Consider the following 26,667-nt stretch of genomic DNA (forward strand, 5'->3'; position numbering starts at 1 on the left):
TTAAGGCCCCAGTGAAGTTTATTGGAGGGGATTGGTGGGAGGTAGAGGATTTGGAGCAAAATCTCAAGGGGCTATTCCATGCCAAACAGGACTGACTGAATGAAGTAGGTTTCCAAAAGGAAACCTAAGAGTTTCACCCCAATGAGGTGGATTCTGCTGACCGGCCTCTGTATGTTGTTTTGGGAGGAGCGAAAAGTAAAGGAGGCGAGCAGTACATTGACTATGAGTAGATCAAACTGAGAAGAGGCAGAGCAGTATAGCATGCAGTCCAGCACTAAAAGCAAACAAACAGGGGTGGGGGGGAATCAAGAGAGAGAGAGAGAGAGATGGAAAATGAGGATACACAGCAAATTAGTTGTGTGAAGCTATGAGATATAGTCAGTATAGTTTGGACAAATGAAATTAGCTATGCATGGCAGCTGCAAGTCCTCAGAGATGGATCTCAGAATTGCTTCCACAGGCAGGACTTGACTGAAAAGCTGGACTGGTGTCGTGGTTGTTGAATTAAGGATAATAAATCTTTTTTTGTTCAATTTCTGCTGGTTCTGGAATACAAGTCATTGGATGTGAAACTATTTGCACATCTCACAGTTTTTACAGGTAAAGGATAAACATAAAGTTAAAACTGAGAGACTCTTGTGACAGTGGTAGTGTCCCTACCTAAGTCAGGAGGCCTGGGTTCAAGTCCACCGGCTGTCAAAGCATATTACTATCTGTGAATAGGCGTGTTGAAAATGTCTAAAGTTAAATTGGAAGAAAATGTCCACAAATTGTAGGAGAGTGAGAGAAAGAGGGGGGGGAGAGAGAGAGATAGAGAGAGAGATAGAGAGATAGAGAGAGAGAGAGAGAGAGAGAGATGTGAATGCTTTGAGTATACACAGTGAACTGTTAACCTTTTGTGATCTAGTTCATATGTGCTTTTATTCGTTGGCTGCCAAAATGTTGTCGTGTCAGCTGTGTTCTTCCCCCTGGTGCTCAAGGTCTGGCAAGGCTTTTATATTTTTTTGGAAAGTCCAACAAGTGGAATAAAGTTCCCACGATTAATATTATTCTGAATCTAACATTACGTGCTGATATCACCATTTCATAGTACTTTCTATCTTTTTCCAGACATTCCATTGTGCAGAAAACAAAATGCGTCCAAATAGCTTTGTATTAACTCAAAGTTTATATTTTGAGAGTGTATAATGTAGAGTGCAGTTGGAACATGGATGTCTGAGTTAAATGTCCCATTAAGGAATAATCAGTAGTTCTGTCAAGAACCTGCTAGGAAATGTTTATTTTGGAATTACTTTCTTAATGGCTTGGTGAAAATTTACCTCTTGCAATTGACTGAAAACATACAAAACCAAATGAAGACAGGAAATTAAGTTAAAGTTATTTCCTCTTTCCTTAAAATGCTGTACTGCCGGTGTTGTATTTAATTTGAAGAAAAAGTCCTGGATAAACAGCAAATATTTAAATCGTTGTGATTGAATTACTGCCTTTAGAATTTCATTTTCTGGTCTTCTAAGGACTGTAATATTTGTAATTGTTTTAATATATGAGTGAATCTTTAATACTGTGTAATAATACTTGCTCATCTTAATTGTTTGTGAGCATGGTGTTCTAAAAATGGGGAAAACTAGAATTTTGAGAAGGCAATTTGAACAGATTTATCTGATGGCAAAGAACAAAACACGCCAGGCAGAAATCAGTGAATAGACAACATCTGGGACTGTTATCTTGTAAGACAAGGTGCATAACCTTGAGAATGTAGCTGACAGCACTTCCCCAACTGTTCCATCCCTGTGTAGTGAGACAAAGCCAGTGTGTAATGTCATCCACGAGCCAGAAGGACTGTACAAAGAGGTAGGACCCTTATGCACAGTTAGAGATAAGATCAGCAAGTCTATTTCAACTCCAAAGTTAAAGAAGCTCTCTATGAAAATTGGATTTTATTCAGACAGAGCTCCCATGGAAGTTACAAGGCCAGCATTCCTTACATTCAACAGAAATCAATAGTAAAACAAAGTTACCCGAAAGCATCAGAGGCTCAAGACTTCCAAATCTTATTTCATTAGGAAGTTTTACAAATGTCTTTAAAGAGAAGAGTTGTGAAGAAAATGCTTTAGCCTGCTCTCAAAAACATAGATAAACCTTTTTGGAAAGCATCGAATTTGACCTCTGAATTGGCACTGAGGAATGTTTTGTCTATTTACTCATTAACTTTTTCAAAGAAAGAACATGAAAGTACGACATGACATCACCTGGTGACTTAGGCTCTGCCTCTTCCGGGACGAGCTGGGTTAACTCTTTCTGCTGACAGTTTTAAATGTAGACAAGCAGAAAGCTGGAAGACGACAGCAAGCCAGGCAGCATCAGGAGGTAGAGAAGTCAACGTTTCGGGTGTAACCCTTCTTCAGGATGTTGCCTGCCTTGCTGTGTTCTTTTAGTATTCTGATGGTCTACCTTGGATTCCAGGATCTGCAGTTTTTTTCGTCTCAGACGGTTTTAAATCTTCTCAAGTCTTCTGTATGATGAAATATATGATTTTGGAAAGGACAAAATTCTAGACTTCCAAATATTACAGATATGTTTAGATATTACTAACCCACTGGGTTTCTTCCAGAGAAACAATGTTTTTTTTTGTTTTTTTGAACAGGTTTCAAGAACACACCATAAGAGCTGGAAATTTTTGAAAAATAGGACAACCTTGAACTGACTACAATTTTGAAAGTTCACTGTTTAAACATCACCAAGCCTAAATGTACGATTCCTGAAATTGGGATTGATAGAAGTTGCTATTCAAGCACATGATGGGAAAATCAATTGATTTTTAGAAGGACAAATAAATTTAAACCTTTACATTTTAATATAAAGCCCAGAGCCAATAGAAACAAACAGTTTGAGTGGTTTTAATGTGCATCAGAATAAAATGGGATAGATTGCTCAAGAAGAAATTAATTAGCTCAACACCACAGCTGAGGCTGTACATAAAATAAATCCAAATCTGTTGTCAATTTTGAATTTAGAATAATTTTGAAATAAGAAAATTTGAGTACAAGTTAGTCACTTACATTTTAGAAAATTGTATGTACTTTTTGTAATAAAGACCAAACAAGTGAAATTTGTAGTGCTTGAAATCACAAGCATTAAATATTCATTTGTCACTTTTAAAGGTATTGCGAAAACATGCTTGTGTTTATTCTATACAGTAAAGTTTTCACTAGTTATAATGATAATTGATGTGGGCCATATTTTGAATTAAAAGAATAGTGACAGGGGAAAAAGTGTCACAGCATCAAATGGAAATGGGGGTCACTTACATTGGATATAATCCATTTTGCTACACTCAATGAAATCAAACCGTAGTTTTCTCTTGGAACTGTGTGTGGCCTTGCTGGTAGGTTTTTTCAAAAGGGAACTGAATTAGATGATTTGGCCACCAAGTAGAACACTGGGACCAGGCAACGATGGTACCCAGGCACCCTCCACCTACATGTGATCTTCCAAAAAATCGCCTGAAAGTCAAAAATATATGGCATGATCTTGGGATCTACATGTAACCGTGCAAAAGAGATGGTTACATCTGAAGTAACAAGTATGAGCTAATACTTGACAAAAATGCATTGAACAATGGGTCTTAGACATGCACAGCTACTTGATAAAATGGTTATTGTAGCTTGAAAGAGTACAAAAAAAAGGGTGTTTAAATGATAAGGCACTGACATAGTCCATAGAGAAACTGACTTTAAAACAATGAAAGTAGTATTTGTGAAAAGGAAGTAAAATGAAAACACAAGAGTGATTGACGACTGTGTCAAAATGTCACAGAGATGAAGGGTCGTGCACCCTGAGGGGGGAGTTATGATGGGTTAAGTGGAAGGCCCATCAAATCACAGTTACCCCACCTTCAGTGGTTGTATGGTACATGTACCCCGGTGCTCAAACCAGTAGGTGAAATTGTAAGGTGTTAAGACTGTTAACATATGTGAAAGAAGACTGAGTTAAGACTCAGTTGGTGGAAGAGAGTGGAGTAAAGGATCCCTGGGAGCAAAAGCAGAAGGTAATGCCCAGAGCAAGGAGTTGACCTCAACCGAGTGTTGCAGATTGGCACATGCCAAGGTCCAGTTCTACATGTTGAGGGACGCACTAAAGCTTGGGGCAGCTGCTGCCAAAGGGCAGTGGGGAAAGGCCACTCTAAGGTCTTCCTGCCCAAGTTAAATGGGGGTTGATGCAGTTATTGGACCATGTTCCCTTCCCCATCCCCACCACACCAGTGCCTCAAATGTATGGAAAGGTAATCTTGCATAAGAAAGAAATGCCTTAGTTTTGTTTGACAAATAGTGTCACACTCCATTGTTTCTTTATTTCTTCATATGGTACTGTATAGAACCAAATTGCTTCAGTGACTATATATATTTAGTTTTTTACTTTTGTGGAATGTGGGTGTTGCTAGCTGGCCAGCATTTATTGCCCTTCTCTAGTTGCCCTTGAGAAGGTGGTGGTGTGCTGCCTTCTTGAAGAAATGGATTGCAACGGTTCAAGAATGGTCATGTTGCGGCTGTAGAGGACATTGGTTAGGCCACGTTTGGAAGATTGCGTGCAATTCTGGTCTCCCTCCTATAGGAAAGGAGTTATGAAACTTGAAAGGGTTCAGAAAAGATTTACAAGGATGTTTTCAGGGTTGGAGGGTTTGAGCTTACAGGAGAGGCTGAATAGGCTGGGGCTGTTTTCCCTGGGGGGTCAGAGGTTGAGGGGTGATCATATAGATGTTTATAAAATAATGTGGGGCATGGATAAGGTAAATAGACAAGGTCTTTTCCGTGGGGTGGGAGAGTCCAGAACTAGAGGACAGATTTAGGATGAGAGGGGCAAGCTTTAAAAGGGACCTAAGGGGCAACATTTTCCCTGCAGGGATGCTGTGTGTGGAATGAGCTGCCAGAGGAAGTGGTGGAGGCTGGTACAATTACAACATTTAAAAGGCATCTAGATAAGCACATGAATAGGAAGGGTTTAGAGGGATATGAGCCAAATGCTGGCAAATGGGACTAGATTAATTTAGGATATCTGGTCGACATGGGTGAGTTGGACCGAAGGGTCTCTTTCCATGCTGTACATCTTTATGACTCTATGATGGTAGCTCACTACCAACTTGTCAAGGGCAACGCGGGATGGGTAATAAATGCTGGCCAGTCAGCGAGCGATACCCACAAGAATGAATAACCAAAAAAAAATTCAACGTGGACGCAGGATACTGAAATCTAGCAGCATAGTCACTGCTGGTTTGAGGACTCAATTGCTGGCAAAGATAGCAGATCACAATGACACTTGCACTTGCTAACTTTTGAAATAGTCTCAGAAATGCAGAGAGGAACTGCCCAGATATACTTGTCCTGCAGAAATAACACCCTCCTACCAGTGGTGGCAGATTGTACATATGCATCAATAAATGTGCAGCTTCAACAATAAAAGTGAACAGAGAAATTTATGATGGAAATATGGAAAAAATAGAAAGTCTGACTTTAAAGCAAAGACTGAATGCAAGATGCACCCTGTTTCCTCGACCCAACTCCAATTCACTGAATTTCAAGTATAAATGTGATTGTGTTAATTCTTCACTCATAGGACCGGGGATTTGCTGGAAAGGTCATCATACTTGGCTAATCCCAATTCCACTTGAGGTGGTGGCAGTGGACTGCTTTCTTGAAACACTGCAAGTTTTATGGAATATGTACTTGCAACGCATTGTGAAAGAAGGGAGTTCTAGGAATTTGACAGCAAAGGAACGGCAAAGTAACTTGAAGTCAGGATAGTCAGAGACTTGGAAGGAAGCTTGTTGCCATGCACTTTCCCTTATTTTTTCTGAGTGATGATGATTGAATAAGTTACTACAGTGCATCTTGTAGATGGTAGTGCAAGGATAGAAAGCTTAAGGTAGGCACCGATCAGGTAGGCTGCTTTGTCATAAAAGGTGTAAAGCTTCTTTGGTGTTGTGACAGCCATATTCACCCAGGTATCACGTTCCTAATCAATGTCTTGCTGGAATGTTTAAGAAGTGGAGAGAGGAGTTATCCACTGTAAATTTCCCAGCTCTTGTAGCCACACCATTTATATGAATGTTCTAGTTCTGTTTCTAGTTGATGTTGATAGTGGGCTATCTGACAATGGCATTGATTGCCAAGGGGAAATGTTCAGATTCTCTCTTGCTGGGGATGGTCATTGCCTGACAATCATATGGTACGAATATTACTTGCTACTTATCAGCCTAAGCCTAGATGTCATTCAGGTCTTGCTGCAAATTGTTTTCTGATGGGTTGCCAATAGGAATGAGCAATCTTCTGCAAACATCCCCATATCTGTCCTCATGGAGGGAACGTCATTGATGAAACAGTTACAGACATCAGGCATAGGGCACTAACCTGAGGAACTCTGCAGCAAAGAGACTGACTAACCAATGCATAATAATCCAATGGTCTGGAACTGGGCTGATAGGAGGTGGAATTACCCACGCTACCACTAACTGACAGGCTGTGGTGTCAGTGACCATTCCCTGTGGTAACGACTGATATGAAGACAAGCTTCTTTGACAAAAAGGACCCAACATAGATGTTTGCTCCTGTATAATTCCCACTCTCAAAAAAAAGCACCTGAAACAGTTTGAATAAAACGCCATCTACTGGGAAACAAATATACTGCAATGCAGCTCCAGAGATTTCTCCAGCCATTTACAGATGAGTCGACCTTTAGGTACTTCCTTCAATTCCAGTCTATCATTTAGACATCTATTTGATTTAGAATTTCAATTAAGACTGGTTAAACCAAGCAAAATCTAAACAATGTAACTGTAATGTGAATCGCAAATACAATGTCCAGCATTAATGTCAGAATCTGTAAGTTCTTTTGAAAAGGTTGGAGACTGGGTTGAAATTCATTCTGGCTCGACAGCCTGAAAGTTCTTCTGCCGGCTGACCATCAGGATTCAGTATGAAATGAGCTGAGTCAGTCTCAGCACTGACAGCCTAGAGAACTAGCTCTGAGCAGCCTCAACTCCAGTTCTGATGAAGAGTCACTGACCTGTAGGATAAACTTTATTTCTCTTTCTCTCTCTCTCTCTCTCTCTCTCACTCTACAGATACCAGCTGACCATTTGCAGCATTCTGTTTATTTCTCAGGAAGACAACTAGGTGGCTGGTTTGGGAACAGAGATATATGCTAGTGTGGGGCAGGAGGAGTGTCCTGGAGCTGTGGCCCTCCAACAATACAGGCAAGGCAGTGTGAAACCTCTGAACTTTTGCTGTGCCTGACTTGTAAGTAGTTGGTACAGACTCTGGTAAGGTGTTCCATTCTGAAAAGAAAAATCCATCACTTGCAGTTAATTAATGAATCAACTCACCAGGAGGATGCTTTATCCCTGCACGACTTGAAGGCAAGAAAAACAACATTATTTAACAAAACCAAGTAGAACCTCGTAAAGGAGAGGATCAACAATAACTTGCATTTAATCAGCTTCTTCAACATAATAACACAACCCAAAGTGCTTCACAGAAATGTTTTCAAACAAACTTTGATATTTCTTGGACATTGTTGAATCAGCAACAGCAGTTCACATGGGAACAAAACACTGCACAGAAAGACGACCAATCAGAATAGTTTCATGCCAACAATTTAACATAAGGAACAGTGAAAATCTCAAGTCTGACACTCCCACTAGCAGGTCAGTCCCAATGGAACGCTCCATGTCAGAGGGTCAGTCTCAAGGAAGCAGCCCACCGTTGGAGAGCCATTCCCGAGGGAGCCATCTATAGCTGGTACCATTCCTCAGATGAAATAGCCCTACACAAAGAGCAGTGTATGTGAAAGAACCACCTAAGTACCAGCTCTTTCTTCTTTATACTTGATTAGTGTTCAGAGCAATTTCCAGTATACAGTAGTCCACAAGCAGGCCAGTATGAATGCTGGTTGGAGAATGGTCTCTTTTCATCAGTAAATCTGGGGTCACTCTGACAAGAGCAAACTTGCATTTATACATCAATCCAGATGGTGCAAAAACATGACATCTACTTGTTTATTTCAGAAGTTCACACCAAGTTACTTTATAGGTAAGCATATAGCAAAATGCAACAAAGAGCAATGAACATAGTGATTAGTTGATAGGAGTTAATGTTAAGGTGTTATTCACTCTTGTGGGATCTTCTACTTGGGACTAGTTTAACACCTCAGGTGAAAGGTGGCCAGCCCAGGCACTGCCATGCACCCTTGGGTGCAGCCCTCTGACACTGACCCACACCCTCAATGTTAAATAAAGTATTCAAATGAAAACAGATGAAACCTGGGGTTAAGTTCTGCTTCACTTCCCCTGCTCACTCACCAAATATGTGATGCTCTTCAGATTGATGAAATTGTTCATTTGAAGATCATTCAACCGTCCGGGAGTTGCAATAACTATGTCCACTCCTTTTGTTACAAAACTGATCTGATCTTTACGGCTTCCTCCTCCATAAATACAAATGCTGCAGATTTAAACATCTGACCATTAAACACAGATCAACACAGTTCGAGGGTATTGAAATCCTTTCAACAACATATAACGGTGCAAAAAAGAAAAAACATCTCTTGTTCAAGTGAACAAATCTGGAGCTCGAGTTCCCACTGGGATTGTCCTGATCTCCCACTATAATTTTATTGACATGTAAAATGAATCACTGGAGTGTGGCATGTATGCTAACAAAAACATGAACTAATTTTCTGATCCTGTTTGAGATATAACAGGGGCACCTTCAGAACAGCCCTCCCAAATGCCTACTGCTTCCTGAAAAGCTGTTGAGAAACATAGCCTGACATGAATCACTATCCACTCTATGGTCAGACCACATTTAGAGTATTGTGAGCAATTTTGGCCCCATGCCTCAGGAAGGATGTATTGGCCCTGGAGCAGGTCCAGAGGAGGTTCATGAGACTGATCCCAGGAACGAAAGGCTTAACATATGAGGAATGTTTGAGGACTCTGGGACTATATTCGATGGACTTTAGCAGGGTGAGGGGGAACTCAATTGAAAACTTAGAATACTGGACGTCCTGGACAGACTAGACGTTGGGAAGATGTTTCCATTGGCAGGAGAGAGGAGGACCCGAGGGCATAACCTTAGAGTAAAGGGAAGATCTTTTTGAACGGATACAAGGAGAAACCTCCTTAGCCAGAGAGTGGTGAATCTGTGGAATTCATTGCCATGGAGCTGTGAAGACGAGGTCATTGAGTATATTTAAGACAGAGGTAGCTAAGTTCTTGATTGCCAATGGGATCAAAGGTTAAAGGGAGAAAGCAGGAAAATGGGGATGAAAAGCCTATCAACCATGATAACCTGGTGGAGCAGATGGGCTGAATGGCCTAATATCTGCTCCTATGATCTTAAGGTCTCCCCAAGGTGGTGGAAGATTCCCAAAATTGGGCAGAAACTGAAGGTATGGTTACCTGAAGCAAAGAAAAGGGCAGATGTTGAAAATCCAAAGGGAGAGAAAAAAAATGGCAAATACTCATCAGGTCTGGCAACATTATATTAGTAAAAACAATGACTGCAGATGCTGGAAAACAGATTCTGGATTAGTGGTGCTGGAAGAGCACAGCAGTTCAGGCAGCATCCAAGGAGCTTCGAAATCGATGTTTCGGGCAAAACCGATGAAGGGCTTTCCTGATGAAGGGCTTTTGCCCGAAACGTCGATTTCGAAGCTCCTTGGAAGCTGCCTGATCCGCTGTGCTCTTCCAGCACCACTAATCCAGAACATTATATTGGTGCTGCCTGACCTTGAGTATTTGTAGCATTTTCTGTTTTTACAGCATTTTTGTATGGGATTGGAGAATTGGTTATTTTAAAAAACCCTGTTGCACCTTTTGTTATTCGTTCAGTTTAATGTCCTCGGTATCAATAATACCACCTGCAGTTGGACACTTCCAGCTATTTGCAGCACCACTCTTATCATGTGGGGCTGAATACTGAGCACAGCAAGCCTTAACTCAAGAAAGCTGCAATACAGATTGGAATCAGAGGCCCTGAGAAACATTTCTTGCTATGCTTCGTTACAACATTTTACATTTCCCAGTGTCTGAGAAATGGAACTTAGAAATGTTCCGGTCATGGTTCAGCACAGGTGGTTTTATCCACTGTGGCCGTTTCTCATGCTGTTGGTCTGAGAAACATTAAGGTGTACCGTATGTGCAAACAAACTGCACCATTTAATATTCATCTTGCAGGAATGTTAGTGTTGTTGATTTGATATTATTGAAGGTACTGTGGATTTGAGATTTGAACATTTGAAAATTCAGCAGTCAAAATTCACTGAGTAGCCAAAAACGCAAGCCTTCACTCCACCATTAAATATCTTGTTGACTCCAACTGCTAGAGCAGGAGAATTATGGCGAGGTTTACAAAGACACAACAGGACATTTGGAAGCAATTTTCTCTAACCGTTAAAGTACTGCACAACTATTATCAGTACCTCTTAATTCCTTTGTAACTGTACTTGTTGCACTCTTCCTGTATCTGAAGAGCAAGCTCTCTTGTTGGAGTGAGTACCAACATCCCTGGGCCATCACCTTTCTCCCGCTGCCTAAATACAAACAGAATTGTTACAGACTCCAGGTATGGTTTAACCTCATGGTAGACAGGATGGTCCTGCTCAGCCAGATGGCACTTGAGAAGTTTCAAGGCATGCACTTTTCAATGCAATAAAGAAGCCAGGTCTTGGCCTTGTGCAATCATATCAATGTGATTATTAATGTTTCCTTGTGATCAAAATTTCAATGTCTCATTTGACACCAGATAAATGGCATCGTTTGATAACATTCCCAATTTACCAGAAAATCCAAGAATAAAGAAAGGACTACTTATCCAACAGAACTGTTGCAGCTATCTGCAGTCAGTAACCTCTAAATGCAGTCACAGCATAACAACTGAAGGAACTATAGGATAATTATAGTGGCACTAGCTCACTAACTAATGATTAGCTAGAGAAATTTACAGCACTGGATAAGGCCATTCAGCACATCTTACTGCTGTTTTGAAGAGTCATCATAATTACACTAAGCTTTTTCCATAATTCAGCAAGTTTCTCATGGTGAAATACCTGTCAAATTCACTCAATGAGCTTCCATCACTTGTTCAGGTAGAGCATCCCAGATCCTAAGAACTGCAGGAAATAAAATTCTCCTGTATCTTCCTACTTATCCTAATGATTTTGATTTACAACCATTGAATATTGATCCTCTTGTCAAAAAGAACAAATTTCCCCAATTTGGTTGACCAAAGCCTTTCATTATCTTGAAAATTTACAAGAGGTCACCTCTCCACATTTTTCTAAACATTGTACATCTCCAAAGTGTCAGAATTGTCTATAAGAGGTCATCCGTGGCCTAACCAATGATAAGTTCCAGCATGATCTCGATGCTTTTATATTCCATTCCTCTGATTATAAATCAAGTAACCCAAATACTTTTCAAGAACTATATCAAGTTGTCTGATGTTTAAGGAATTCTGTATATAGGTATCAAGTCTCTTTCTTCATCCACATTCCAGAATAGTGTTATTTCTAATACTCTTTCCATATTAGTTCTCCCGACACTTCACACTTTCTCATGTTAAACTCCAATCTGCCATATTTCTGCGCATTTAATCATTCAGACTATGATGCTGAAGTCTATAATTATCCTTATTAGTGCAGTAATCTCACTGAGTGAGGATTACAGTGACGTAATCACATCAATTAACAATCTCAGTGTATAGTTCCTCATGAGATTATCACAAGGCACAATTATCATTTTCAAATGTGAAGGCGTTTAAATTTTGATCTGTTTGTACTGCACTAATTCACTTCAATATTTACTTTAAAAATTACAGATTTTGTAATTGGTCACAATGATTTTTCTTCCCCACAGCTTTTTTTTGCTACATCAATTATATTGGTTCCATATCACATGTTGTACACTGGTTTCACTTCCTGTTACAAAACTGAGAATCTAAGCTAAACTTGTTGAGACTACTAATGTTTCACTTGAAAGAAACAACACCAGACTTGAACTTTAACATAAGAGAAATCTATTACTGAATAATGTCTGAGATAGTCTCAGGAATGGCTGTCTTGAATTCAGATAGGAGAACAGAATTATCATGTTTAAAGCAGTGAAGGGTACAGATTTCATTTGTCACACTGACAATAATCTTTTCAGCAGGGCTACTTGCTTAAGTCACATGCTTGTGGTGTACTAAAGCCTAGCAATTAATGCAAAGAAGTACACTCAGCAAAGCCACTAACCCTGCAGTTTATGCAAAGCCCAGGGTTAATCTGGCAGTCTGCCTGAAAACTGACAAAGTACAAGAATTTTCATGACTTCTCAGACTTTCTGTTGAGTTTTAAACTTAATTTTACTGCTATTCCAATGATTACTATCGAATTTCACAGCAAAAGAGGCCAGTTCAGCCCCTCGTACCAGTACCAGGTCCGTGCAATTACATCACACACGTATCTCCAGCCCGCTTGGTCCCCATTACCTCGCAACCCCATCCCTCTCTCCAAATAATCTCTCCTTTCAGAGGCATTCACATCACCTACATCCTTTCCCTGAATAATCACCTAGTCCCATTCCTCATCATTTCTGTGACCTCCCCATCATTCCCATATCCTCTCTCTGAACTGTAGTCCCATTCCCCTTCATACCTGTTCCCCTTCTGTGAATCTCAATATCAGTCCCCAACATCCCTGCTCCCGCGTTTGAACAATTTTTCATCATCCAGGTTCCCTCTCTCACCAATTCCATGTCCACTTGGTCCCGTTCTCTATCCTCCCTCCCCTCAGATCATTCACCCCTTAGTCTTGTGCCCTCCATGTGAATCACTTCACCACTGGTCCAATTTCCCACCATCCATGTCTCTTCATTCTGAATAATCTCACCCTCAGCCCATTCCCATCAGCCTATGCTCTCTTTCTCTGAACAACTTCTCCTACTGGTCTCACTCTCCATCCACCATGCATCTCACTACACAGTTTCCCCTCTGTCACACTCTCCATCACCCCTGTAGATCAGTCGGTGAGTGAGCTCTCCTTTCAGTTCTAGCCCATTGCCCTTTTACAAATATTAGCATGAAGACTCTGCACCTTTCATTATTTCAATTGCTCCACACCCAGCAGCATTAAAATCCTTCCATTTGCTTCCTATGCAATTTTATTGACAAGGTGCTGATCTGAAATCCATGTCATCTTGTTACTGACTCAAACTAATGCAAGCTACATTCCAGAACGTCCCCAATGTTCTTTCAAGATGCCAAATAGACAATCTTTAATAGTGATTTCTGGTGTTAGGAGAAATTTCCCACACTTGATCTATGGATGTAGATTTGCTCACTGAGCTGGAAGGTTAGTTTTCAGACATTTTGTCACCATACTAGGTAACATCATCTGTGAGCCTCTAGATGAAGCACTGGTGGCTTGGCCCGCTTTCTATTTGTGTGTTTAGGTTTCCTTGCGTGGATGACATCATTTTCTGTGGTGACATTATTTCCTGTTTTTTTCCTCAGGGGGTGGTAAATGGGATCAAAGCCAATGTGTTTGTTGATAGAGTTCCGGTTGGAATGCTTCTAGGAATTCTCGTGCATGTCCCTATTTGGTTTGTCCTAGGATGGATATGTTGTCCCAGTCGAAGTGGTGTCCTTCCTCATCTGTATGTAAGGATGCTAGTGAGAGAGGGTCATGCCGTTTTGTGGCTAGTTGATGTTCATGTATCCTGGTGGTTAGTCCAGGGAAAACTTCGACTGGGACTACATATCCATCCTAGGACAAGCCAAACAGAGACATGCACAAGAATTCCAAGAAGCAAGGCATTCTAACTGGAACTCTAACAACAAACACATTGACCTGCATCCCATTTACCACCCCCTGAGAAAACAGAACAGGAAATGACATCACTACAAAAATTGTCATCCATGCAAGGAAACCTAAACATACAAATAGAAAGCGGGCCATGCCACCAATGCTTCATCTGGAGGCTCACTGATGTTACCTAGTATGGTGAGAAAGTGAGGTCTGCAGATGCTGGAGATCAGAGATGGAAATGTGTTGCTGGAAAAGCGCAGCAGGTCAGGCAGCATCTAGGGAACAGGAGAATCGACGTTTCGGGCATTAGCCTTAAGAAGGGCTAATGCCCGAAACGTCGATTCTCCTGTTCCCTAGATGCTGCCTGACCTGCTGCGCTTTTCCAGCAACACATTACCTAGTATGGTGACCAAACGTCTGAAAACGAACCTTACACCTCAGTGAGCAAACCTACATCCAGAAACCTCAACCTGAGCTACAAATCTTAAAACTCGCTAACTTGATCTATCCCAGTAAGTGTATATTACCGAGTCATCCCCTCCCTTAATAATTCCCTCCTTACATACTGCATTTTGGTGTTAGCTAAACCATTTTAATTTCTTTAATTCCTTCCTTCTTGTCTTATCTCTTCCTGACCAAGTCACTGTTTTGCTCTAAAAGCCTGAACTCATGACTAAAACCTCTTGATATTCTCAGGGACTGGAATGTGCTGTCCAAGTAGTGAAGCCAGCACTATTGTCATTGGCTTGTTTGTTTTTATCAGTTTTCAGTAGGCTGGTACAGACAATCATGGCAAAAAGCAGCAGGGTTTGCCTCACCACATTGTGCACTGCTCCTGTACTCAGCTGATTTGTATCTGATGAGTTGTGGCTCAATGAACCCTAGTTAGAATTAGAAGAATAACAAGGTTAATAACAGAAGAGGCAAAGGAGAGAAAGAAGATGGAATTTTTATGAGAGAAAGACATATGGAAAATAGTAGCTTACACTGGCTGTAGGTCCAGGTGGATGAAACCAGGTAAGAGGTATGCCAGGGTTTTTCCAGTTCCAGTCTGCGCTATTCCAATCAAGTCAATCCCCAGTAAAATTACTGGCCACGCTTGAGACTGAAGCAAAAATGCAATCAATACTAAGTCACACTTGCATTCACAGAACAATCAGATTATAGGAGCATACATGACATTTTCCATACCTGGATAGGAGTTGGATGCTGGAACCCAACTCTCTTGATGTTTGCTATGACCTCTGGATAATGCTCGAAAGCTTCCATAAATGTGCGCACTGGATTAGGAATGTGTCGTTTATTGCCTTCAATGATATCTTCACATATTATATTGTTGTTTAACTTTCTATTAAAACAAGCACATCAATTCAGAGAGATTCTGTAACAAATATTTTGAGACAATACAACTTTAAAACTTCTAAAGAATCTTCGTCAGATTCCAGAGATTCAAAGGAACAGGTGACCACCTCCTAAGCTCCCTCTCATATTGTTTTAATGAGGTGCAGGGAGTGCATTAGTGGGTCATAATGATGAAAATCTCATTGCCTTAATTGTATAACTCTGTTTCCAGTCAGTATCTTCTGATCAGTGAAACTGGAGGGAGGACCTGAAAGGAGAAATCAAGAACTCTGCGCCTTTGTACCTTGATATAATACACTATTCCATCATATCAGGAACCTGTCTTCCATAGTACATTTTAAACGTGCATCACAGTGAACAAATAGAATTTTTGAAAATACAGCAACTCTGGATAGGTGCTGAGGTAACAAAAACCAGGGGTTTTCCAAGTATTAATTAAAAGACAGACATCAGGTGCAGCTTAATATTTAAGAACACCCTTCATAAAAAAGGAATGAGTGATATTGAAAGCTGCATACAGACAAGATATTGGTACTATAATTATATAATACTGAAGCTTATCATTAATTGTAAAACAGTAATAACCTTGTTGCTACAATATGTAGTCTGGCCAGAAGTTAAATTTCACTATTAGATTATAACAGTCAACAACAGCTCAAATAATAAAAAAAATTCTTACTGTAAACAGATGAAGCACTTACTGAACAAATGTATGACTAGAATCTGCCTTTTCTGCCAAAAGAGGGAGCTTTAACACTGGCATATCTGGCTTCACGATTTGCTGGCTAAATTGCAACATTACAGAACAAGTAACTAGAATTGGAGTAAAGGCCTAAATTTTAATATGGCAACCCATTGGCTCCTGACTTTGCTACGTTTCGAGGCTCAGCTTCATTGAGATCATTGAGCTTTCTGGTCTGAATGAGACTACATATGATTGCCCACTTCTCAGCCTCAAATGGGTTTTGCGGGACAGAAAGAAGATAACATAGACAACTTTCTGGTTCAAGTTGTAATAAAGATTGGCAGTCTTGCCAACAGGAGGATCAAAAGGATTCAGGGGCAGGGGTGGTGGTTGTACATGTCTGTGTGTGTGACAAAGTCTTCGAGGGCCACTTGTGCAGCTTTCTGAGAAACTGGGAACATTTTTGCAGCAAGTTAAGGACAGCACTATATGATACAGCTGGTTTGAGTGTTAGGTGACTGGCATGAGTAGAAACTTGAGATAAAGTGTGAAAATAGGAAATGCAAGATAATTACTGTACCTCCTCCTACCAGCAGCAGTCTCAGACAATGAAATGAATCAATTAAACAACATTCTTTCAACATCATCAGAGAAGGCAGAGCAAGAAAACAAATGCTGAAAGATCACAGGAGCTAGAGGCTGCTCACAGCTCTGCAATGGTACTTCCTGTTCTTCACAAATCAGATTACCTCACTGAACTAGACCAATGCACATAATATGAAGAATAATTCCACAACAGTCGTTCCACACAAACAACACTGTTACTTGTGACGTTTTCTAAACAATGCTGCATTCCCCATTTCTCGCTAAGTTATATGAAGCAAGAGCCATAGATTGGGGTTTAGGTTCTGAACTAAAGTTGCACTTGCAAAATGAAAGATTAACGTGAACAATGGCTGCAACAAATGGCAGGGACAGCCTGAGGGTAGGATAACTGTTTATATGGCTCAACTGCCTCCACCTTTAGAGCATACCAACACTTTCCATTCACCTTAATAAAGCAAATCAGTGAAGTGATATGTATCAGTGGCATCCCTTTGTTAAGTGTTCATTCCAGGAAGTTCAACTGATGATCAGTCTTGAAATGGGTCCCAATTAATAAGCATCCTGTTGCTCAACAATGAAGTGACTTGTCAATAGTCACCAAGAATCCTTTTCCCAACTTTAACATTTGCGCAGGTAGTACACATCTTTTCTCAATTCAAACATTAGTTGTCTTCCCATCTAAATTTATATGCTAATGCTGTTTTTTCCTTTAGTCTGGATACATTGAATGCTGTCCATATCATCTACCATAATAGTTAAGAGTTTGCTTGGCAGTCTGATGCAGGAGACGACACATCGGCAGTATGTGTGGGGGTGGGGAGGAAGTGAGAAATAAAGTCTGTTTGCCAGCTTCTTGACATTATCATGACTTGGAATGTAACGTTGCTCCTTCACGGTCACAAAGTCAAAACTCTGGAACTCTCTCCCGAACAGCATCATTGGTATCCCTATACTAAATGAGTTATAACACTTCAAGACGACAGCTTACCAACATCTTCTCAAGGTCAATTAGGGATGGGCAATAAATGCTGGCATAGCCAGCAAGTCTACACATCCAATGACTGAATAAAACAAAACAACCCTAGTTACATCACACACTTCACAAGGGAGTGGAGTGCTGTCAGAACATTTCACATTGTAAGTAAAAGCAAGATACTGGGGAGGCTAAAAATATGAAATAAAACAGGTGCTGACGAAACTCAGCAGGTGTGGCAGCATCTGTGCAGAGAGAAAGAGTTGATGTTGAGTCCAGTATGACTGGACATGTGTGACTAGTTCTGAAGAAGTCATACAGGATTTGAAATGTTAACTTGGTTTCTCTCTTCACATTATAAACACCTCTACCAACATGTACCAGTAAGGTGCTGCCAAAAGACATTTGCTACATTTCACACAATATTGCCTTTCTGCCACAACAATATGGTTTTTGACTTATGTAATCCATAGTGAGGGAGATCTGAATGGGGACTAAATGTGTTTTCAGTGTGGCTTAACCAATAACACTGATCTGGAATTTTAGAACAGCAAGAAAGAAAAGTAATAGGCTAGCAAGTTAATAATATTGCTTTAATTAAACACCAGCATTCAAATTAGCCCACCTTTTGCTGGCATCTCTAAGGCAAGAATCAAAAGGTAGATTCATTCTTTAGCTGCCCTATAACCTTGACAATCACTTTGTATCTCAAACTAACCAACCTTTAGAACACCAATTCATTTGTTAACATTTCCAGCCACATCCATCAGAGGCTAGTTAAATAGTCAGAAGTGTGGATTATTCATATTAATCTTCTCTCTTCCTCCTGGTCATCTCAAAGAATACCACCACTTGTAAGTTTCCCTTCATGTCTACAACAATAAAGAATCTAACCATCTCTATTTGATTTGCAAAGGCATTACCATTGCTGAATCCCATACAATTAACTTTCAAGGGGTTACCATTGATCAGAAACTGAAAGTAAACCACAAAAATATTGCGGCTACAAAAGAAAGTGAAAGGTTTAGAATCTTGCAGTAATTTTCAGAATCCTCCAGAATTTGTCTCCATCTAAAAAGGTATTAGTCTGGAGTATAATGGAATACTGTTCCTACTTGCCTTTAAGTGTGGTTTCAGCAAATATCAAGAAGCTTGACACCATCCAAGATAAAGTAGCTTGTTTCATCTGTATCCCTATTCACAACCTTAAATATTCACTTCCTCCACCACTGATACATCGACAGCAGTTTCCACCATATGGAAGATGCACTGCAGCAAGTCACCAAGGTTCTTTAGACAGCGCCTTCCAAACTCTGACCTCTACCACTTGGAAGAACAAGGGCAATAGTTGCATGGGAACACCATGACCTGCCAAGTTTCCTGCCAAGACACATCACCCTGACTTGGAACTATAATCACTGTTCCTTCACTGTGGCTGGGTCAAAATTCAGGAACTTCCACCTTTAACAGCAACAAAGGGACTACTATGGTTCAAAGCATAGAAGTGACTTACTACCACCTTCCTGGCAGCAATTAGGAATGATCAACAAATGCTGGCCTTGTTCCTATAATGTATTCAGGACTTACTTTTTATTTCCAAAATGCAAAAATCCCAACAAGAGAAAATTCATCATTGGACCTAGTAATGGGATATAATCTAAAATAGGCAAGAGAAGTAAAAGTAAGGGGACTATCTAGGCAATAGTGAGAACATACTTTAAGACCATGATAGAACAAAACAAAGTACAAAGAGAACAACATTTATAGCTTGAAGAAAAGCTGATTTTGAGAAGCTGAGAATAGAACGTGGAGTAAAAAGGGCAACAATATTAGGAAACAATGATGTAGAACAACAATGGGAAACCTTTAGAACAGTCCTCCACATAGTGCAGGAGAAGTTTACTCAGGAAAACTCAGACTGAACAGTTTTGCAATTCCATGGATAACTAAAGGCATAAAGCACAACTGAGAGTTAGGAAATTAAGTATACGGATAACAGACAGAAAACAAAAACAAATTAGAAGAGAAGTAAAACAATTAAGAAGGAAAGGAGAAATTATGAAATTTTCATAAACAAAATAGTAAAATATTTCATAGATACATCAATAAGAGCCCTGGTTGGAATAAGATTGTCAAAAGTAGACAGGATAATTTCATAAGTACTGAAAGAAATGACAGAAATATTAAATTACTTTGTTTCAGTGTTTCACAGGAAGATGGAACGTAGTCATGACACTAAATGATGAAATGAACAATAAGATAAGCACATTTAAACATAAATGGGAATGTTCTGAATAAACTGAAATTCATAGGATAAAATTCCTAGATTAGATGGATTGAATTCACCAATGTTAAAATGATTAGGGATGAGATTACTACGTAGATTTAATAATTCAATGTAAAAAAAGTGTAGTTCAAGAGCACTGGTACATAACTAATACAACTCTCATGTTTAACAATGGGGCAGAACATGTCCAGGGAATTATAGACTAGTCAGCTCAACATTGATTATAGGAAAAGTGGAATTCTCAATGAAGAGAAAAAACAGATAATTACAAATTGAAGCTATAATAATGAACAGTCAGCATGAACTTCAAAGGAAAGTTGTGCTTCACCAATCTCATTGATTAATGAAGTAACACAGTAGGAAAAATAATGTAGTGTATGCAATTTATCTAGATTGTCAAAAAGGTCTTTGATCAAGTGCTTCATAATAGAGTGAGAGAACTTAGAATTAAGAGGCAAGTAGCAACACGGCTTGGTATCCAGTTTGAAGACATTTTATAGGAAATCTATGAGCAAGATAAGCTCACCATACTGAAACAGCTTGCAATATTATAAAAGAATTCCACTTCTACAAACCTATAATATTTGCCCTTACATATCAGTTCAATACAAGTATCAATATTTCATAATATAAATATTTAAATATCTTCAATCATTTTACCTATCAAATTACTTTTAAATGGGGTGATTGATGTGGAAAGCAAAACGGAGTTCAAATTTAATGGCCTCAAGTTGTTGCTGTATTGGATGTAGTTGGTGATCTGGCCACAAATTGCACCAATTTTAAGCACTTTCTCCCCAGTCCCCTGCCAGTTTCACTTCAACCAATAGATTAGATTAGTTTAGATTACTTAGATTATTTACAGTGTGGAAACAGGCCCTTCAGCCCAACAAGTCCACACCGACCTGCCGAAGCGCAACCCACCCAGACCCCCTACATTTACCCCTTCACCTAACACTATGGGCAATTTAGCATAGTCCAAAAATGTGCAGGTTAGGTGAATTGGCTATGGGAGGAAACCGGAGCACCTGGAGGAAACCCACGCAGACATGGGGAGAATGTGCAAACTCCACATAGAGTTGCCTGAGGCGGGAATTGAACCCGGATCTCTGACGCTGTGAGGCAGCAATACTAAAGACTGTGCCACCGTGCCGCCCAGATAGCATATCAAATGCAAAATCTGCCATGAGCTTGAGCTACTGGATAGCACTATACTGTGCAACATTTGAAAACAAATTGCTTCATATATTTATGGATGGTAACCTAGCATTTTTTTTTAATACAACAGAAAGTTATTTTATCACAAGAAAAAAATTTATTCAACATTAATCTCCACCTTTGCCTTATTTGAAATGACTGAAAATGACTTCCAACAAATGCATAGGATGAATTGCTACTGATATTAAAGGATCTATTAGTCAATGACTTTGTAAATTAATTTTAAATGGAAAAATGTTTTTAAAATGTGTATGTGTTCTCGTGTATCAAGCAAAAGCTTCATTTATGCAGCCTCTTTGAAACAGCATAAGTGGTCTAAATGAAAAGATCCAATGGCGATAATTCAGCTTGGTGTCCGGGTACTTTCTTGTGCCGGGCTATTTTCTAGTACAGAATCATAAAAAGATGATTTGCACTGAATGCAATTTGTGCTTAAAATTCTCTATTTTTTGCACCAGTCACAACAATTTTTGATTAATTACATAAAAAAGCACAATGTAGCAAAAACTCTATCTCATAACTCAGAAATGCAAATTTTATCCAAAATACACAATAGGTCCACAGTCCTTAATTGGTTGTTGTATTTTAACCCAAAGAGATTGAATCTACCACAGTTACTTGAAGTCATTTAAGTGAACAGTACAGGCAGAATTATTTTGCACAACTTTAACTCAAATTGAGCAGCAATAAAATCATTATAAGAACAGGATTCATGCAGGTCAAAGGAAGTATTAAAAGGTCAATATATGTGAATTGTTCTCTCTCAGGCAAGAATTGCTAAGAGTAAATACACTGTTCTTGCCAAGAGAAGCTCTGAATGAGATTGATAACTTTGTAGCTAATCAGCTCTTCCCATCTGGATATGGGGCAACTCCCTACTCAGAAACGACTCTTCCGAGATTAAGCTGTAAATCTAACGATGGAAAGTGTTGCTTTAAGGTAACAAACTCCTGACCCTTATCCACCTGGAACTGGAACTGCTTGTGTGAAGAGTCCACCTGCCCTTAGCATCTGAAAATAGAAATCAGGTTCAGTTCCTTCCTCACCAAACTACTTATCAACACTCCCTATACAGCTTTCCTACATACACAGCAGCAGGGAAGGTACTTGTTGAGAGCCGATGGTAAAAAGCAGAACTACATCTGCTAGAATAATTACTCAATATTTATACAGCAGTCAGGGCAAAATAAGAGTGACCAAAACACAGATGGCGAAAGCAATAATTCTTTTCTGCTTTAGTAAGAAGCCAGCCACATTCCATAAAATGGAGAGCATTCAACAGCTGATAACAGCTAGAGTACAAATGCCACCACTCAAACACTAACAATTAAGACGACTGGGAATTAAATCCACTTGCTTGCAGCTTTGAGTCCAAGGTCTGCACAGCACTCCAATCACTTGAGCACAGTTGCATAATACTGGTCACCCCTGCAGTTGGCCCGCAGATGTTACAAGTGTATAAGTAAAGAATTGTACGGAGAAGGGAAGATAGGGAACAGGTGCAGCAGTAGGCAATTCGGCTCCTTGAGCCTGTATTCAACTAGATTATTGCTGATCTTCTATTTCAAACTATTCTCCCAAACTAACCCTACATCCTTTGATAATTTCATATGGAGAAATGCACCAACACAGACTTAGAACTACACAGTGGCTGAGCTTCCTCAAAACATTCACCACCCTCAGAGTGAAGCAAATCCTCCTCACCTCAGTCCTAAATGATCTCTTATTCTGTGTCCCACAGTTCTACACATTATACCCACTCCCAAAAAACTAGGGGTAACATTGATCTACCCTGACAAAGCATTGAAAAAAATCACATTTTAATAAGATTTTCTCATTCCTCTCAGTTGAGAATTCAGCACCTTTACAGCTTCAGATCGGGACAAAGTGCTTCAAAGCCAATGATACATTTTCCTATCTCAACTCAATTTTTTTCTCCCCTAATCCAGTCCCTTTTCGCGATTTTTCTTACGCTTATGACAATTCACAGGCTCCAGCCATCTCCTCTTCACTACAGACATGCAATTCCTTCATACGTATGGTCTCAGGGCTTTCTGCTTCCTCCTGGAGAAAAGGCTTGAATTGTCCTCATCCACCACCACCTAGCCAAGTTAGTCCTTGCTTTGAACAACTTCTCCTTTAATCCCTCCTTTACTTAAGGTCAAAAGTGTAGCCATGGTTATCCAGTTACACCTGTCTCTTCGTGGGTTAAGTGGAACGTTCCTTGTTGAGGTCTTACTCCTGCCCCACCCACACCTCTCTCTGGAACATTGACGACAATGATCAGACTGTTCTCTCTCGACCAATTTCGCTTCCAATTTCCACCCGGCCCTCACTTTCACCTGGTCCATTTCTGATTCCTCCCTTTCTCGACATTTGTGTTTTCATTTCTAGGGACAGGATGATGACCACTATCCACAAACCCAGAGACTCCCACAGTTATCTGGACTACACACCCTCACTCCCTGCTTCCTGTAAAGACTCCATTCCATTCTCCCAGTTTCTTAATCAACGTTACATCTGTTCCGATGATGTCAGCTTTTACAAAGGGCTCTTTGAAATGTCCAAATTCTTCCTAAACTGAAGATTCCTCACCACTGTGGTCAACAAGGCACTTAACTGTATTCAATCCATCTCTCACACTTCTGCTTTCACCCCTCCCACAATAGCGATAGGGTTCCCCTGGTCATTGCTTACCATCCCACTAGCATCCACGTCTAAAGGATCATTAGGTTCTGCCAAATTTCGCGAGACGCCACCAACAGACACTTCTCCACTCCCAACACCCGCCCCATTGCACTTTCCCATGCAATCGCAGGTGTAACACTTGCGCATCTACTTCCTCCCTGCTCACTATCCAAGGCCCCATACACACCTAGTGAAGCAGCATTTATCTACAATTCAATCTAGTCTACTGTATTTGCTGCTCACAATGTGATCCCCCCTACATTGGGGAGACAAAATGCAGACTGGGCTACCACCTACGCCCTGTCTGCGAAAATGACCCTGCACTTCCTATTGCCTATCACTTCAACATAGCACTGTGTTCCTTGGCCAACATTTCTGTCTCAGGCTTGCTGCAGTGCTCCAGTGAAGCTCTGTCCAAGCTGGAAGAATAACATTTCATTTTCTGCTTGGGGACCTTGCAGCTTCCAGGACTCGATATCAAGTTCAATAATTTTAGGTCTTTAGTACCTTCACCTATGTCCTTACCTCAATCCACAAACACCAGTCCTTGTCATTACGTGAGCTGCTACCATACTAAATGATCCCCATTAGCACTATAGATTCTCCCAGGCTAATTGTCCATTCCTTTGTCTGTCCATCTACTGTCCTCTGTCTGAGCTTTATCTTCATGTATTGTTTGCTGCTCTCCCAACTTCATTATCAGCATTTACACTAACCTTTTCCTCACTATGATCAGTTCTGAAGAAGGGACAGTGGACCCGAAACATTAACTCTGATTTCTCTCCACATTTGCTGCCAGACGTGCTGAGTTTCTCCAGAAATTTGTTTTGTTTTTGACTTTCAGCATTTCCAATTCTATGGTTTTTTTTATTTGAAACATTTTCTTTGGAAGAATCATCATTATTATGATGTAAGAAATGTGGTGATGGCCAACATGCATACAGTAAGATCCCATGAACAGTAATGAGATAAATGAGCAGACAATCAATCAGTAGTAGTGATGTTGATGGAGGGGTAAATGTGGACCAGAACACAAAACAGCATTCCTCTGTTTTACCTGAAATTAGTACCATAGGACCTTTTCCATTCACCTGACAGGGCAGATGAGGCCTCTGGGATTTACATCTCATTTGAAAAAAATCACCTGAAAATGACCCTGCACTGGGCTACCACCTACGCCCTGTCTGCGAAAATGACCCTGCACTTCCTATTGCCTATCACTTCAACATAGCACTGTGTTCCTTGGCCAACATTTCTGTCTCAGGCTTGCTGCAGTGCTCCAGTGAAGCTCTGTCCACTCTCAGCCTCACTCCTCTGATGGTGCAAATATCCTTTGTTGTCTCCCTTCTGGTGATGCAGCCCATCCAACAATCGGCCCTTCCCTGGTGCTACCTTCCTCTGGCATGGCATTATTCTCTTGGCATGGTACTTCCCACAGGGCAACTGTTGCGCTTTGAGCGTGTAGCCACCCTTCATTACTGATCCTCTAACACTGCAGCTCTTGCTTGGAACTGCCTACCTAACAGCACAGCCATGAAGCACTGCCTCAGGAGTGCTAGCTTTGATTATAGGCTTGAATCTTTGAACGCACTTTCTTCAGATTCAAAAACAAGATTGCTGCTAACTCAGTCATGACCAGCTTATCTTTTGTTTTGGAATTTGTTTAAGTGACCAGGCCCTTTAAGCTAATTGCACAGACTGCAAGTGCAGGTAACTTAAAGGGACTGACTCATACTTGGCTGGTATAGGAACTTTTAGGCAGTTACACGACTGTGCAGCTTACATGCAACACTGGTCTTGAATGCCAAAACCTTCTATAAAGCAAACTGCTCTAACTTGAAAATGGCAAAGCAGCAGATTCTGCAATATGGCCTGTTTGAATTATATTGCTTTCCAATCTTCTAAAGCATGCCTGAGTACCGGATGTGAAGGTCCAGAGACCAGACCACCAGCTAAATGCTGCAAGAGAAATGTAGAAGGAAATTTTCAGCTTTTTAGTTTCTGGACTTAAAATCAAATCACAAATGTTTTGGAAAATGCACCTCTGAATTTGTATTGTCAGATTTCAGAAAAAGAATTACCTCCAATTTGTTACTTCTTCTGGTGTCATATTGCCAACTGTCTTAGCTTCGATGTAGAAGTTTTTTTTAATTGGTGAAAGACCTTAACGCAAAAAGAGAAAGTGGTTATTTGTAAAACAGATTCTTTCTGGTCAATCTAATATGGGCTACGGAGACTCAGCCTCAGTCATATTGGTGACCAGGGTTTCTGAGTGCTTGTATAAGATGACAGAAGGGAAATACCAACCAGCCCACTTCATGGCTTCATATTTCTCTTTGTTTGCACGCAGTGAGTTCCAGTTGATGACTGGACGGGGTGTGTTCACGTTGCTGCATTTAGCAGAGTAAGTATCAGAGCTGGTCCTTGCACTGCTACTTAATTTCGATGAGATGCCTTGAGGGATGGGCGAGGAAGAAACGAGAAAAGACAAAATTAATGCAGATTTCCAACAGATTGTGAGCTTCCTTTCACATCTGAGATCCAGAGATCTGTAGCACAACGTCAACTGCTATTAGACTTAGAGCATCATAAACTCAGGCTCAAACAAACACAAATCACACCCTTGACCACTTAGGAGAGTGCCCTTTGTACAATTACCGTCTAGAGTAATGGAGAGCAATAGGGTTTTTGTTAATTTGGCTGATCCATAAACTCGGAGAAAGTGAGGACTGCAGATGCTGGAGTACCTGTGTTTTTCCAGCACCACATTTTTCAACTCTGATCCATAAACTCGACTGGTTCTGAAATCCACAATTATACCATAGGTTTCATGAGCTGAACCTCTGGATCAGGTTTTTCACAGCAACTTCCAATCAATGTGATGATTCTGTTTGATCAATCAAGGGAGGCAACTCCCATCCTCAGAGACAGCACAAACACTACTTCATTCCCCTACCCCAGGTCAGTGCGTGTGCTTCCCTCTCTCAACTACACTCAGTCACTGTG

General features: G+C 40.3%; 1 protein-coding gene across 1 annotated transcript in view; it reads right to left on the minus strand.

The window, feature by feature from the left end:
• Positions 1-26,667, minus strand: part of ddx43 (DEAD (Asp-Glu-Ala-Asp) box polypeptide 43) — a 72,762-nt gene that overhangs the window by 28,885 nt on the left and 17,210 nt on the right. The window contains exons 4-9 of the mRNA XM_043680581.1: positions 25,969-26,115; positions 25,743-25,824; positions 15,034-15,190; positions 14,829-14,947; positions 10,477-10,587; positions 8,354-8,495 (exon numbers count right to left, since the gene is read on the minus strand). Of these exons, the coding sequence (XP_043536516.1) occupies positions 8,354-8,495; positions 10,477-10,587; positions 14,829-14,947; positions 15,034-15,190; positions 25,743-25,824; positions 25,969-26,115 (758 nt within the window). The remainder of the gene's footprint in view (positions 1-8,353; positions 8,496-10,476; positions 10,588-14,828; positions 14,948-15,033; positions 15,191-25,742; positions 25,825-25,968; positions 26,116-26,667) is intronic.

The sequence above is a fragment of the Chiloscyllium plagiosum genome, chromosome 3 (assembly GCF_004010195.1).
Source record: "Chiloscyllium plagiosum isolate BGI_BamShark_2017 chromosome 3, ASM401019v2, whole genome shotgun sequence".
Taxonomy (NCBI): domain Eukaryota; kingdom Metazoa; phylum Chordata; class Chondrichthyes; order Orectolobiformes; family Hemiscylliidae; genus Chiloscyllium; species Chiloscyllium plagiosum.